The sequence below is a fragment of the Sus scrofa genome, chromosome 15, assembly GCF_000003025.6.
Source record: "Sus scrofa isolate TJ Tabasco breed Duroc chromosome 15, Sscrofa11.1, whole genome shotgun sequence".
Classification (NCBI taxonomy): domain Eukaryota; kingdom Metazoa; phylum Chordata; class Mammalia; order Artiodactyla; family Suidae; genus Sus; species Sus scrofa.
In genome coordinates this window covers 137,678,211-137,691,391 of record NC_010457.5, presented here as the reverse complement: position 1 = coordinate 137,691,391, position 13,181 = coordinate 137,678,211, and the positions used below count along the sequence as shown (strand labels likewise).

Sequence of the window (13,181 nt, the reverse complement as noted above, 5' to 3'; positions counted from 1 at the left end):
ACGGCTTTCACCACCTCCTCTGAGCCTGACACGGGAAGAGGGCACACGGGCGACCTCTCCATATTGTGTTTCCATCAATATTTCATCAGGCACCCAGCCTCCCCCAGCCCGGCCCGGCGGCCCACAGCTGCCAGCCCGCCCTCCCCTGGGGTGAGGCTGCGAATGTGGGGTGAGGGGGGCAGGTGCAGCATGACGTGAGGAGGTAGACAACCCACGCCCTCCACCGCCGCGCGTGGGGCCAGTGCCCAGGCGGGACACCGAGGGCCCGCAGGTCGGGTTTGGGGAATCCCGAGCGGAGGGGATCTGCCTCGGGTCCTGTGGTGACACCAGTGAGACTGCCAGGACCAGAAGAAACCCCAGGAAGCCTGGCATGAGCTGGTGCCCACAATCTCCAGGGATGTCAAGAGAGCAGCATGAACCCCTGTCCCCCTAAGAGAGCTGGGCACAGTGGCCGGGAGGACAGATGGCCCAGCGTGGACACTGCAGGGTGGGCTGGGGCCCCAGGAACTCCAGTCAGAGGCCAGGCGGAGCCTGCTCCCTGGCAGCCTGGCAGCCCCCCACCCCACCTCCTCATCTCAGGGGCCAGGGGCCAGCCCCAGGGCCCACAGAGGCCGGGGTGGGGGCCGCGTGGTCAGGACACTCCCGGCCTGTGCCCCGCGGGGCTCTGTCCACCCACCAGGAACCAGCTGGGTTCCACTAGCTTCCCGAACCCAAGCCAGAAAGACAACCCTTTATCAAACAATTGCCGATCAGAGGGTAGTAACTAACTAGTCAACGGATTACTTCAGGCAGCAACTGCAGTTCCCAGGTCTAAAACCAGGCCACTAGGACTAACCAGGGCTCCATCGCGTGTGCCCAGAAGCACCCCTGGCTCCGCACCCGTTGGCCCCCGCGGGTGGGTCTCGGGCGGTGGAGATGAGAGGCTCTGGGTGAGAACCTGCCCCAGCTGGTCCTGGATGCACGGGGGGATGCCCCTCGGGCTAAGGAGGTGCAGCAGCCCGGGTGAGACCTGGTGGGGTGCAGGAGCCCCCTGTGGGCCTCGGTGCTCTCACCTGACGACGAGGCCAGGCGATTCCAGGGACACCTTCTGAAGGGGTGGCCACTACGGAAAACTGCGGCAAAATCTGTACATGTTGGGACAATTGTCAGTCACTGCCCAGGGCCGGGGTGGGGGCACTGGGGGATCCTGGCCCCATGCTGAGCGAGCCGCATATCTGCCCGACCACCCCCCCCGTCCCCCCACCTGTCCGTCTGCCTGTCTACCGCTCCACTCACTCATCAAACACATGTGGCCTGTCACAGGCTCAGGGCTGGGGCACATGGGATCCCTGTCCTTGGAGACCCGAGGCTGGGTGAGGTGGGGGGTGGGGAGGGGGACTTTTCCCGTCTGGGTCGTACGGGGCTGGCCTGCTCAAGGTCTCCTCACCTGGATGCAGGCCCTGCTCCCCCCCCCCCAGCGTGTCCTCAGCCTGACAGCGTCACCCAACAGGAGCCCTGGCCACAAGCATGGGCCACAGCTCATAACCTCAGCCAAGGTCCAGCCCTGGTCCCAGCTATAGCCCCGGCCCTGTCCCAGCCCCTGCTACCTCCCTGGTCCAAGCACCAGCTCAGTCGTGCCCAGGCCCTTTCTTCTGGCTGATGACACAGCGTATGCAGCGAGCTCTCCAGCTACCCGGCCATCAGCACCGCAGGGGCCTGTCACCCAGCCCTCAGGAGGGATGGGGACCCTGAGGCTTACCGGCCGGGTGCTGTCGCGCAGGTACTGGGCACAGTCGCGGTGGCCGTGGTACTCCGCCAGGTCTGCAGCCGTGTAGCCGTCCTCATCCCGCAGGGCGGGATCCACGCGGTGGGAGAGCAGGGTCTGGCAGCACTGCGGGAGGGGAGTGCCTGTGACCGCTGGCCCCCGGGCCCCCTCCAAGCTGGGACATGAGGCCATTTAGTGCAGGCCACGACCTGAACCCCACCCTGTCCTGGCAGCACCAGCCCCAGGGCCGGCAGGCTCCAGCACCCCCTTGCCCCAGGGGTGCACCCCAAGCGCCCATGCTCAGGAATCTACCAAGGGCCCAGCTGGTGAGCTGACAGCACAGCCAGATCCCAGGCAGGCAGGCTGACCCTGACTTTGCCCTTGAACCCCCGCCTTGGGTTTAAATGCAGAAATGGTTTCCGTTTTTACAGCAGCCTTTGGAGATGTGTGTCATTTTCACACACAGAACCTGGGGTGCAGGAGGCTAAAGGACATTCCTCCCACACCCTCTGCATCCCCACCTCTGAGCACCCAGCTCTGCCAGCCCCATGCATGCTTCTCCCCGGTCCGGCTGGTCCTCTGGGCTCGCGTGATGGGTGCTGGGAGGAGAGGAAGGCCTGAGGCCCAGAAGCAGAGGGGGGAAGGAGGAGAGGAAAATGAGCTGTGGTTTGTGAAGAGGCCAGGCTGGGAGGAGGAGGGGCTCCAGGGGCTGCTGGGCCCCCTGTGCGTCCAGAGCGGCAGTCACAGCAGAAGCAGAGGCGGGCAGGGGGCCCAGCATGTCAGGCCTGGCCCCCGACGGTGCGGGGACAGCAGCCATGGGGTGGCGGGTAGGGAGGGGCACTTTCCTGCAGAATGGCAGCCATCAGGGCTGGCCTTTGTGAGCAGTGTGGGTGGTCACACGGCCAAGATTTAAGGCTGGAACCCTGTGAGGTGGCCATGCCAGTGGCAGAAACAGGTGGGCAGAGAACCACACAGGCCACACGAACCCACTCCCAGAGTCAGTGTAACAATGGACTGAACATAAAAGTCACCTTCCTGGGGCATCAGACAGCCAACGAGGCGGCAAGGAGCCACCAGGCCAAGCTCAGGAGACACGGAAAAGCCGGAGGGATGAGCTCGCCACTCAGAACGGCTTTGGCCCTAAAAGCGGGCTGGTGCAGGGGGAAGGGGTGTGGCCTGAGCAGCGGTCAGGGGACCGGGGAGACTCTCTGAGGCTCAGGGTCCAGCTCAGGCTGGGGGCCCCACCCTCAGAGCAAAGTAAAACAGGAGCCAGCCAAGGCCCTGCTCCCCATCACGCGGGTGCTCCGGGGGCCCCGAGCCTGGGTCGTGGCCAAGGTGATCGTGGGCTCTCGGCTCCCACGAGCACCCGACAGGCAGAGGCAAATGAGATGTCATCCTCGGCATCAAATGATAACGTGAGGCAGATAGTCAGGCACAACCAGGAGCTCGAGGAAATAAGGTGCCAGCGATGAGAGGCAGAGCACCCAACGCACGAAGAAACAGACCCCGAAAGACCCGAGAGGTTACAGACTTTGACGCAGATGCCCTCACTGCTTTCAAAGAGGTAAAAGCCAAGCTTGCAGATGAAGGCATGGAATTGCGAACTACAACAAGCAACACAGGGAGCTCCCTGAGTATCCCACATGGTGAACGAACCCGACTAGAATCCATGAGGATGCGGGTTCAACCCCTGGCCGCACTCCGTGGGTTAGGGATGCAGCATTGCCATGAGCTGTGGTGTAGGTTGCAGATGTGGCTCAGATCCTGCGTTGCTGTGGCTGTGACTGTGGCCAGCAGCTGTAGCTCCCATTCGTCCCCTTGCCTGGGAACCTCTATAGGCCAAGGGTGTGCCCCTAAAACGACCAAAAAAAAAAAGCCTGAAGGCCTAAACAGCTATTTCTTCCGAGAAGATATTCCGATGGCTAAGAGGCAGATGCAGAGATGCTCAGCGTCACTCATTACTGGAGGCGTGCAAATCAAAACCAAAACGACGCACCACCTCCCCCCAGTCAGAATGGCCATGATCAAAACGTCTCCAAATAACAAATGCTGGAGGAGGTGCGGAGAAAAGGGAACCCTCCTGCACTGTTGGTGGGGCAGCCCCTGTGGGAGACGGCGTGGAGGCTCCTTAAAAAAGGGAAAACAGAGCTGCCACATGGGAGGGCCATCCCACTCCCGGGCACAGATCTGGAAAAGACAAAAATTCTTCTTTGAAAATTTACACACCATCGCTTTGAAATACTGGTTTCCTCTTCATTCATGAGTTAAATAAAACTCTCCGCCACAGACTCACTTCACTGAACGACAGTTGGGATTACCAGCACTTTCAGAAATTATCCATTAACATGTGGAACCACTGCAGATCCAACATTTAAAAACCAGCTGGCTGGAGGTCCTGCTGCGGCACAGGAGAGCTGGGACGCAGGTTCAATCCCTGACCTGGCCCAGTGGGTTAAGGATCTGGCATTGCCACAGGTGTGGCATAGGTCACAACGGCAGCTCAGATCTGATCCCTGGCCTAGGAACGCCATATGCCAAAGGAGTGGCCAAAAAAGAAGGAAAAATCAGATGGCTGAAGACTCAAACATCAGGTTCAGTATCGCACTGGTGATGTCATTTCCCCAAAGAGTGAACAATTCCTGGTAAAGCGCTGAATAAAATAAAACGCTGTCTTCCCTCAACATACCCAGTAGGACCATTCTTGGAAAATGGAATAAGCTTATGTGTGTTAAACTATCCGCAAACATTGGTGGGTGGATGCATATTGGAATTTAGGTTCTAAGCTTAGATAAGACACATACTTGAGTTCAAAGCTCAGACAATTACGAACAGGTTGCCACAGCCACGGCCACGTGGGATCCTTAACCCACTGAGCAAGGCCAGGACTAGACCCCAAATCCTCATGGACACTATGTTGGGTTCTTAACCCCCTGAGCCACCATGGGAACTCCTAGAATATTTTCAACCTCTCCCGGAGTCCCAGCGCAGCAAAGTTTGAGAACCACTGCACTAGTGCTATTTTCTGCACCTAGAAACCTAAACAAAATGTTAGCGAATGAAATTTACCTATACAGAGAAGAGATCATTTTTCATGACCAAGCTGAGCTTATTCCAAGAGAGCAAGGTTGGTTTAACATTTTGAAACAGAGTAGAAAGCAAGGTCTGGAAGAGATATTTGCCCACTCATGTTCCCTGCAGCATTATTCCCGAAAGCCAAGAAGTTCAAGGAGCCAACAGCCAATAGATGTCCATCAGTGACTGACTTTGGCACACCCGTACTATCAAAGAAAGAAATCCTGTCATGTCCTGCCACATGGATGGACCTTAAGAACATTATGCTAAGTAGAATGAGATAAATACACAGAAAAATAAAGGATAAATACTGTATGATTCCACTCCTACAGGCTTTGTTTGTTTTTATGTCCACACCCAAGGCATTTGGAAGTTCCCGGGCCAGGGATTGAATCTGAGCCACAGCTGCGGCAATGCCAGATCCTTTAGCCCACTGCACCAGGCCAGGGATCAAACCGATGCCTCTGGCACTGCGGCCAGATTCTTTTTTTTTTTTTTTTTCTTTAAGGGCTGTACCCTGGCATATGGAAGTCCCCAGGCTAGGGTTCGAATTGGAGCTGCAGCTGCTGGCCTATGTCACAGCCACAGCAACGCCAGATCCAAACTGAGCCTGTGACCTACACCACCTCCTCACAGATACTAGCTGGGTTTGTTACGACTGAGTCACAATGGGAACTCCCTGCAGTAGGATTCTTAACCCACCGTCCCACAGTGGGAACTCCTGTATGATTCCACTCGTATGAAGTATCCTGAGCAATCGAACTCACAGAGACAAAGGAGAAGGGAGGTTGCCAGGGGCTGTTGGAGGGATGGGGAGTTGTTACTTAATGGGGGCAGAGTTTCTGTTTTGCAAGATAAAAAGGTTGTGTTCTACAGATGTGATTAGAAAAAATAAAATAAAATAAAATAATAAACAAAAAAGGTTGTGTTGTTGTGTTGTACAACGGTGTGCAGACAGTTACCAACACCAGCCTGCTCACACTTAGAAACGTTTAAGCTGGTAAATTTCATGTCACGTACTTTTTTACTCAATTAAAAAAAAGTAATCGGAGTTCCCACTGTGGCTTAGCCGGTTAAGGACCTGATGTCGCCCTGAGGATGCAGGTTCCATCCCTGGTCTCACTCCATGGGTTAAGGATGTGGAGTTGCTGTAAGCTGCAAAGTAGGTCACAGATGCGGCTCGGATCTGGTATTGCTGTGGCTGTGGCTCAGATCTGTGGCTCTGATCTGACACCTGGCCTGGGAATTTCCATGTGCTGCAGGTGTGGCTGCAAAAAGAAAAATACATAAAAACGAAAGCCAGCAATCAGGGTAATTTGCACCTTGCAAAGAAAGGCTGTGATACAGCAAATAGAACACATACTAAACAATCATCGTTCCCCATTGGAGGCTGCTAAGGCACCAGCTCATTACTCTGAAGTTTCGTTTTTAAAACTGCTGGGGATGGAGGTCCCTAGTGGCCTCGTGGTTAAGGATCCCGCGTTGCTATTGCTGTGGCTTGGGTTTCATCCCTGGCCCAGGGATTTCCCAGCCAAAAAATACATACAACAGACTAGAACCAAATTAAAACAGAAATAAAACTGAGGAGGAAGCTGTCACGACCAGGAGGAGCCTGAGGGGACGGGGTGACTCAAGGTCCCGTGGTGCCTTGGCGGGAGCATCGGCTGAAAAGCAAGGAACTCGGAAGGAAGCAGGGACTTCGGTTACGAATACTGTATCCGTTTTGGTTCATTAATTGTGACACACGTCCCATGTTAACCCAAGTTGTTAATGACGGCAAAGTGGATGTGGGATCTCTGGGAACCGTCTGTACTAGTGTCTCAATGTTTCTCCGAACCTAAAGCTATTCTAAGTTATTCTAGAAGAAGAATTTCTTTGAGGACCGGGTTGGGGCGGCTTGGGAATGAAGCATCCGCCTCTATTTCCTGGATGACTGTGTCTGTGGAACTGTTAACGGATTAAGACCCAGCAGACACACGGATATAACGTGCGGACTCTGTTTCAACCCTGATTACGGTGCAATCAGGGAAACGGCTATCAGGTGGATAACAGACAGACTGGGTGTCAGATGACCTTCAGAAATTATCACGAGTTTTTTAGGTGTGGTTTGAGGCTGTGATAAAAAACCAAAGGGAGGGAGTTCCCGGGTGCTACATTGGGTTAAGAATCCAGCATTGTCACTGCAGCGGCCAAAAAAAAGGAGGGGGCGGAGTCCTTATGTCTTGGAGATGTCTGTTAAGATATTCATGGATAAAACGATGGGTCATCTCTTGACCTGCTCGTAAATAACCTCGGGGGAGGGAATGGCCGAGAAAGACACAAAGGCTGAGGCAGGAGGGGATGCGGCACACGCGCGCCTGTGTGTGAATTTCTGTAACAAAAAGATGGGACACGGGAGTTCCCGTCGTGGCGCAGTGGTTAACGAATCCGACTAGGAACCATGAGGTTGCGGGTTCGGTCCCTGCCCTTGCTCAGTGGGTTAACGATCCGGCGTTGCCGTGAGCTGTGGTGTAGGTTGCAGACGCGGCTCGGATCCCGCGTTGCTGTGGCTCTGGCGTAGGCCGGTGGCTACAGCTCCGATTCAACCCCTAGCCTGGGAACCTCCATATGCCGCAGAAGCGGCCCAAGAAATAGCAACAACAACAACAACAACAAAAGACAAAAAGACAAAAGAAAAAAAAAAAAAAAAAAAGATGGGACAGGAAAGCAGTTCCCAGCTTGGAGGCTTGCGTGTTTTATTTTTATACTAGGGAGGGCTGAGGAGCTGGTAGACGCTTGGCTTATCTGTTGAACTTTTTGGACTCCTATAGAATATTTTATTTGAGAAAAGATTACGCTGGAGCTCTGCTCCGGCCACCCTCCCATCACAGAGCCCAGGCTCTGGAGTGGCTGCCGAAGCCACACCGCACTGGCTCGGGGCACTTCAGGCCACCAGCTGCCTGCTGGGGACACGGTCTCCCAGCCACGCACCCAGAGGCTCCTCCGAACTCCTGGTCTGTCATCGCCTCTCAGCTTTTTTTCTCATGTCCAGACCAAAAGGGACGACCGTAGGGGTATCTGCAGGCTGCTCCTCTTATCTGAGGACTGTCCTGGCACAGCCTGAGCTTCACGCCTGCCCTCCGTCTCCCTCCAGATAGGGATGGATGGGGCCGCGGGCCGGGCAGGGCGGAGTGGTGCCCGCGGGGAGGAGGAGGGGTGGAGGCCCCCCAGGTCTCCTGAGACTCAGGAAGACAATGTTCGGCAGCGCTGCCATGAGCTGGGGCTGGGGCTCCTGATTCTTCAAAAGGACACAGCGCCTTCCCTTGACTCTGGGTCACTGCCCTTCACTTCTTTCCTTTGATGCAGCTCAGACTGGGCCACCTGGGCCCCAGGAGCACTTGGGTTCCAGCTGCAAGCAGCTGTCCAGAACCATAGGCCCAGAATGGGATCCTCAGCAGCACCTCCATAAAACCCTAAAAGCCTTTCCTGGGCCCGGAGCACCTGCAGCAGGCTGAGCAGGGCTGTGCCCATCACTCCCTGTGGTCTGGGCAGGGCGGGTGGAGCAGGAAACCTCTGTATTCCCCTGAGGGCAGCGGCAGGTGGCACCAGTGCAGGGGTCAGCAGCTGACAGCCGGGCCCATTCCCAGTGTTGGACTTTGACTATCTGAACCCCACTCCTGCCTGCTCTGGGTCTCTGAGTGCTGTTTCCTGGGCACCGGGCCCTGGGAGCCCCCAAGGTTTATCCAGATCACACCCCACCCCCACCTCAGGAGGGCTCTGCTCGCAGGCTTCTCGCTGCAGGGGGCCAGCAGCTAAAGGCCCTCCTGGGGGGACCGGCAGGAGGACCAGTGCCCTGAACAGGCCCCCAGGGAGTCTCTGTGCAAAGGGAGGAGCCCACAAGGAGGGGGGAGCAGGGATTTTGTTCCCAGATAGAGCAGAGCCCCTCTGAGCCTCTGCTTACCCATCTGTAAAAGGGGAAGAACAGCCCTGCAGGGTTGAGAGGACTCGCGGGAGAAGCGCCTGGGGGCGGTAAGCGGTCCAGGCTCCTCGACCCGCCGGCGCCCTCCCCGCCTCGTTCTTACCTCCAGCTGCCCGTTCTCCGCTGCGTCGTGGAGGGGGGTCCCTCCCCAGGAGTCCCTCATGAGGGGGGCGCCCATCAGCAAGAGCCGGTCTAGAATGGGCGTGTGGCCGCCTCGCGCTGCAAAGTGGAGGGCGGTGGCCCCCTCGTTGTCCCGCGCCGTCAGGCCGATGTCCGTGAAGGTGACCTGAGGACGGAGGAAGGGGGACGGGCCAGCTGAGGCGGGACGGGGTGACCACTCCCACCTCAGGGCAGGAAGCCCTGGGGACAGAGCTGGCTCCTGCAGGCTGAACGCCCCCAGGGCTGGCTTTGAGGAAAAATGCCTGGGGCAGCACCTGAGGGACAGCGAGCAGGCGTTTGCGGACGGACGAGGGAGAGAAAGGACTGCCCGGCCCCAGGCACACCGTAGACACAGGGCCACCCGGAGGTGGGTGCTGTGCAGCCCTCCTCAGGCCGGACCGGAGCCTGGTGGTGCCACGGCTTGGGCAGCATGGGCTCTGGCCCCACACCGCGTGCACCTGGCCAGCCGCGTGCACCCGGGCTGCCAGTGAGACGTAAGGGGCTCTTCCAGGAACATTCTGCCTTTCGACGGAAGGGGCTGGTGACATGGCGTCACCCCCTGTTGCTCCCTTTTCCTGAATGTGGCCAACTTTGACCACGAGGGAGAAAGGCCGGGAGGACAGCAGAGATGTCACCCAGCGTCAGCAGCCCCCTGGGGTTTCAGCCTCGTGGTGATTTAGACCACTGACGGCTGCAGTCAAATGCCGGCTGATCCAAACTTTTTTTTTTTTTTTTAACTTTTTTTTTTTTTTTTTTGCTTTTTAGGACCAAACTTGTGGCATATGGAAGTTCCCAGGCGAGGGGTGGAATTGGAGATACAGCTGCCGGCTTACACCACAGCCACAGCAACACCAGATCTGAGCCGCGTCTGCGACCTACACCACAGCTCACGGCCACGCTGGATCCTTAAGCCACTGAGCGAGGCCAGGGATCGAACCTGCGCCCTCACAGATACTAGTTGGGCTCATAAACCACTGAGCCACCATGGGAACTCCCAACCCAACATTCAAACGTGTCTCTCAGAAAAAGGACAGTGAGCCAGGAGCAGAGGTCCTCCTATTGGCCAGCTCCCCCAAGGGAGAGGGTGCCCAGCCCGCAGTGGGTGAGCCAGGCCAGACGCTGCCTCCTCCGCTTGGTCCATCCTGGGGCGGGGAGTCGCATCTGGAAAGGCCTTTCTGGCTCTGGAGCCCATGGCTCCTGCTGTTTCTCCTGGGATGGGGCCCCAGGGGGCTTGGTGGACATTCTTCCCTCCTGCCCACCCCCTCTCTCCCTCCCCTGAGGAACCCCCACTGCTCTGAGCGGCTGCTCCCCGCTCCCGCCCTCTCTGCACAGCCCCCTGGCTCACTTCCACACCTGCTGAGCACCTGCTGTGTTCGTGGCCTTGTGGCCACAGAGGGCCAGGAGTCCAGGCGTGGGGACAGGCACATTTCTGGGAGGCCACAATCAGAACTGCAGGAGAGGGGATATAAGGACAAGTCTACCTGACGGCCAGGGCGGGGCCGGTGACCAGGGTGCTGGCAGAGTGGGAGCTGCACCGCTTTCTCCTGCGAGAGGAGCTGGCCCTGTAGGAGAGCTGCAGGAAGGCAGCAGGGGAGGCGACACGACCTGTGCCAGGGTGTAGTGCCGGCAGGTACCGCAGGGGCTAAGGGCCAGCCTGGGTGACTCAGTGGCAAAAGGAGGCTGGAGGCAACTGCTAGCAGCCTCTGAGGCCAAGGGAGTCGCTGGAGGCCAGAGAAAATCATTTATTTCCTCCTTCCCTTCACGCACTCACTAAACCTCTCTGGAGCCCTTACTCTGTGCCAGGCACAAGGGACGCAGCAGCTGGACTGAGTCCCTGCCTCCTGGAGCTCCTGGAACTCACCCCTGGAGGGTGGAAATATACCACCACCAAGAGAAAGTCACAGACACAGCTTACCAGGTGCTGGTGCAGGAAAGCAGGACAGGCTCCCAAACTAGAGGTGGGCAGGGGAGGCCGTGGCAGAGGGGGCGGGCGGGGGAAGCACACCTGGGGAGCTTCCATCAGCCAGAGGGCACAGCACATGCAAAGGTCTGGGGGCAGAGAGGTCGGCCTGCTGGAGGAAGGGCTGGAAAAGGGGCCCCCACGGGAAGGGCGGTGGGTTCTGAGCGAGCAAAGGCTCTCCCTTCTCCATTAGCAGCCAGCCTGACCTTCAGAGATGCCAGCAGACCTGCCGCCCCCAGCTCCATGCCCTTCAGTGGCTCCTCAGTGCCCCCAGGAAAGAGCCCGGGGCCTCCTGGGGCCTCCGTCTGCCTCTCCAGCTCACCCTGCCCACGGGCTCCCCCCACCTTTGAGCTGTGCCCTCCTCCCGGAACATGCTTTGGGCCCCAGCCGCTGCCCACCACCTCCTGCCCATGCTCGGCTCTGCCTCTCCCCAGCTGAGAGACCGCCCCTCTCTGGGACTTGATGGGGTCTCTGTAATGGACTCTCAGAGCTCCCGGACAGCCCTCCTGGCCTGGTTTTTGGTGGCAGAAGCAGGATGTCCCCAGCCTTGGAAGAGGGCATCCTCCCAACCCAGGCCTCTCTGGCTCCGGGGTCTCAGGGCTTCCTTCTGGAAAGAGGCCTGAATGACCAACCCCCATGGGCCCAGAAGAACAGGGGCGGGGGCGGCCTGGCCCAGGGCTCTGAGCAGCAGGGTGGGAACAAGTGGCCCACCTGGCTGCCACCACCCATGAGAGTCCCCAGGAGACCCACCAGGGCTCCTGAGGAGGCATCAGGAGAGGCCCCAAGAGGGCACTGCACACCCCCACAGCCCCCCTGCGCTGACTTTAAGTCCAAAGCCGCTTCCAGTCAAAGCTGTGGGCTCCAGGCTGCACTGAGGCCCAGACTGGGGCTCTAAGCCGAGGGCGGGCACAGCTGATCACTGAGGGTGCTCGAACCTCCTGTGGGCAAACTAAGACCCGGGGACGGCGCCCCCACCCCCGCCAGGCCCCGCTGGCCCGGAGGCGAGCCTTCCTGGACCTCCCCTGCCCGAACCCGCGCCCCACGCCTTCTTACCAGCCAGACCACGAGCGAGTAGTGGCCGCGGGCGGCGGCGGCGTGCAGCGCGCTCATGCCGTCGAGGGCGCGCAGGTGCACGTCGGCGCCGCAGTCCTTCACCAGGAACTGTGCCAGGTGCAGGTGGCCCTCCTGGCAGGCCAGGTAGAGCGGGGAGGCGCCGCTGCGCGTCCGCCGGTTCACGCCGCTGCGAGGAAGGGCGGGGTTCAGAGGGTGCCCGGCCTGCGACTCCCGGAGCTGCTCCGGGGAAGGGCTTGGATCGGGGAGGGGCGGCCTGGCACCTAGCTGAGCTGTTTGCGGTCACCCCGCCTACCCGCTAAGGGGCCCAGCCGGCCACTTGTGAGGTTGCCCAGGTTGCGCCCGCCCAAGGGCACCGAGTTGGGTAAGGGGTGGGCACCAGCCGCTGGAATCCAGCTCCCCCAACTCCGCATCAAGCTGTGCGCGCCGCCAGGGCTCGCCGGCAGGGGGCGCTGCCCAGCCGGTGAGTCACCCAGCAGCGCCTGTCTGCACTGGGGGTCAGGGAACCGCCAGAGCCTGGGGCCTGCTCTGTGAAAAGGGCCATTGTGAGCAGGACACCAGCCCTTCCGTGGGCACCCAGTCCTGGCATCGGAATTCCAGGGCCCAGTGTGGGCGGATGGAGCAGGGTCATGGGATTTCTGCATCCCACTTTGCTTCCACCTTGCTGCAGGGCCAGGTGAGTTCTTGGTCCCCAGGGAACCCCTGTGGGGAGGGGCAGTTCCCTCCCCAAAGCCAGCCCATCCCCTGTGCACGAAGACTTCACCTCTGCTGCCAGTGGGAATGTGGGCGCCCGTGCAGGGGACCCTCCTGTGTGCTCATGTTTGTTTTAATGTGAAGCCTCTCAGTATTCACATGACAGAAACTACTTTAAAAACTGCAGGTCTTGGAGTTCCCGTCATGGCTCAGTGGTAATGAACCCAACTAGTATCCATGAAGACAGGTTTTGATCCCTGGCCTCACTCACTGGGTTCAGGATCTGGTGTTGCTGTGGCTGTGGTATAGGCCAGCGGCTACAGATCCAATTCGACCCCTAGCCTGGGAACCCCATAGGCTGCAGGTGTGGCCCTAAAAGGACAAACAAAAAACAAACAAACCCCTCCAGGTCTAAAAGACACTCTGGTCAGCCAGGCCCAGGGCAGCCAGTGTGGACGAGCTGGGGAAGATTCGCACAAGCGAGTCCCAGAGCCTCGGCGGAGGGGCAGAGACAGGGAGGCGTG

The 13,181-nt window shown here is 58.7% G+C and overlaps 1 protein-coding gene across 1 annotated transcript in view; it reads right to left on the bottom strand.

Annotated features, from left to right (window-relative positions):
- The window catches only part of ESPNL (espin-like), a 32,102-nt gene that overhangs the window by 15,577 nt on the left and 3,344 nt on the right, over positions 1 to 13,181 (bottom strand). The window contains exons 3-5 of the mRNA XM_021074968.1: positions 11,947 to 12,133; positions 8,878 to 9,060; positions 1,739 to 1,870 (exon numbers count right to left, since the gene is read on the bottom strand). Coding sequence (XP_020930627.1) covers positions 1,739 to 1,870; positions 8,878 to 9,060; positions 11,947 to 12,133 — 502 coding nt within the window. The remainder of the gene's footprint in view (positions 1 to 1,738; positions 1,871 to 8,877; positions 9,061 to 11,946; positions 12,134 to 13,181) is intronic.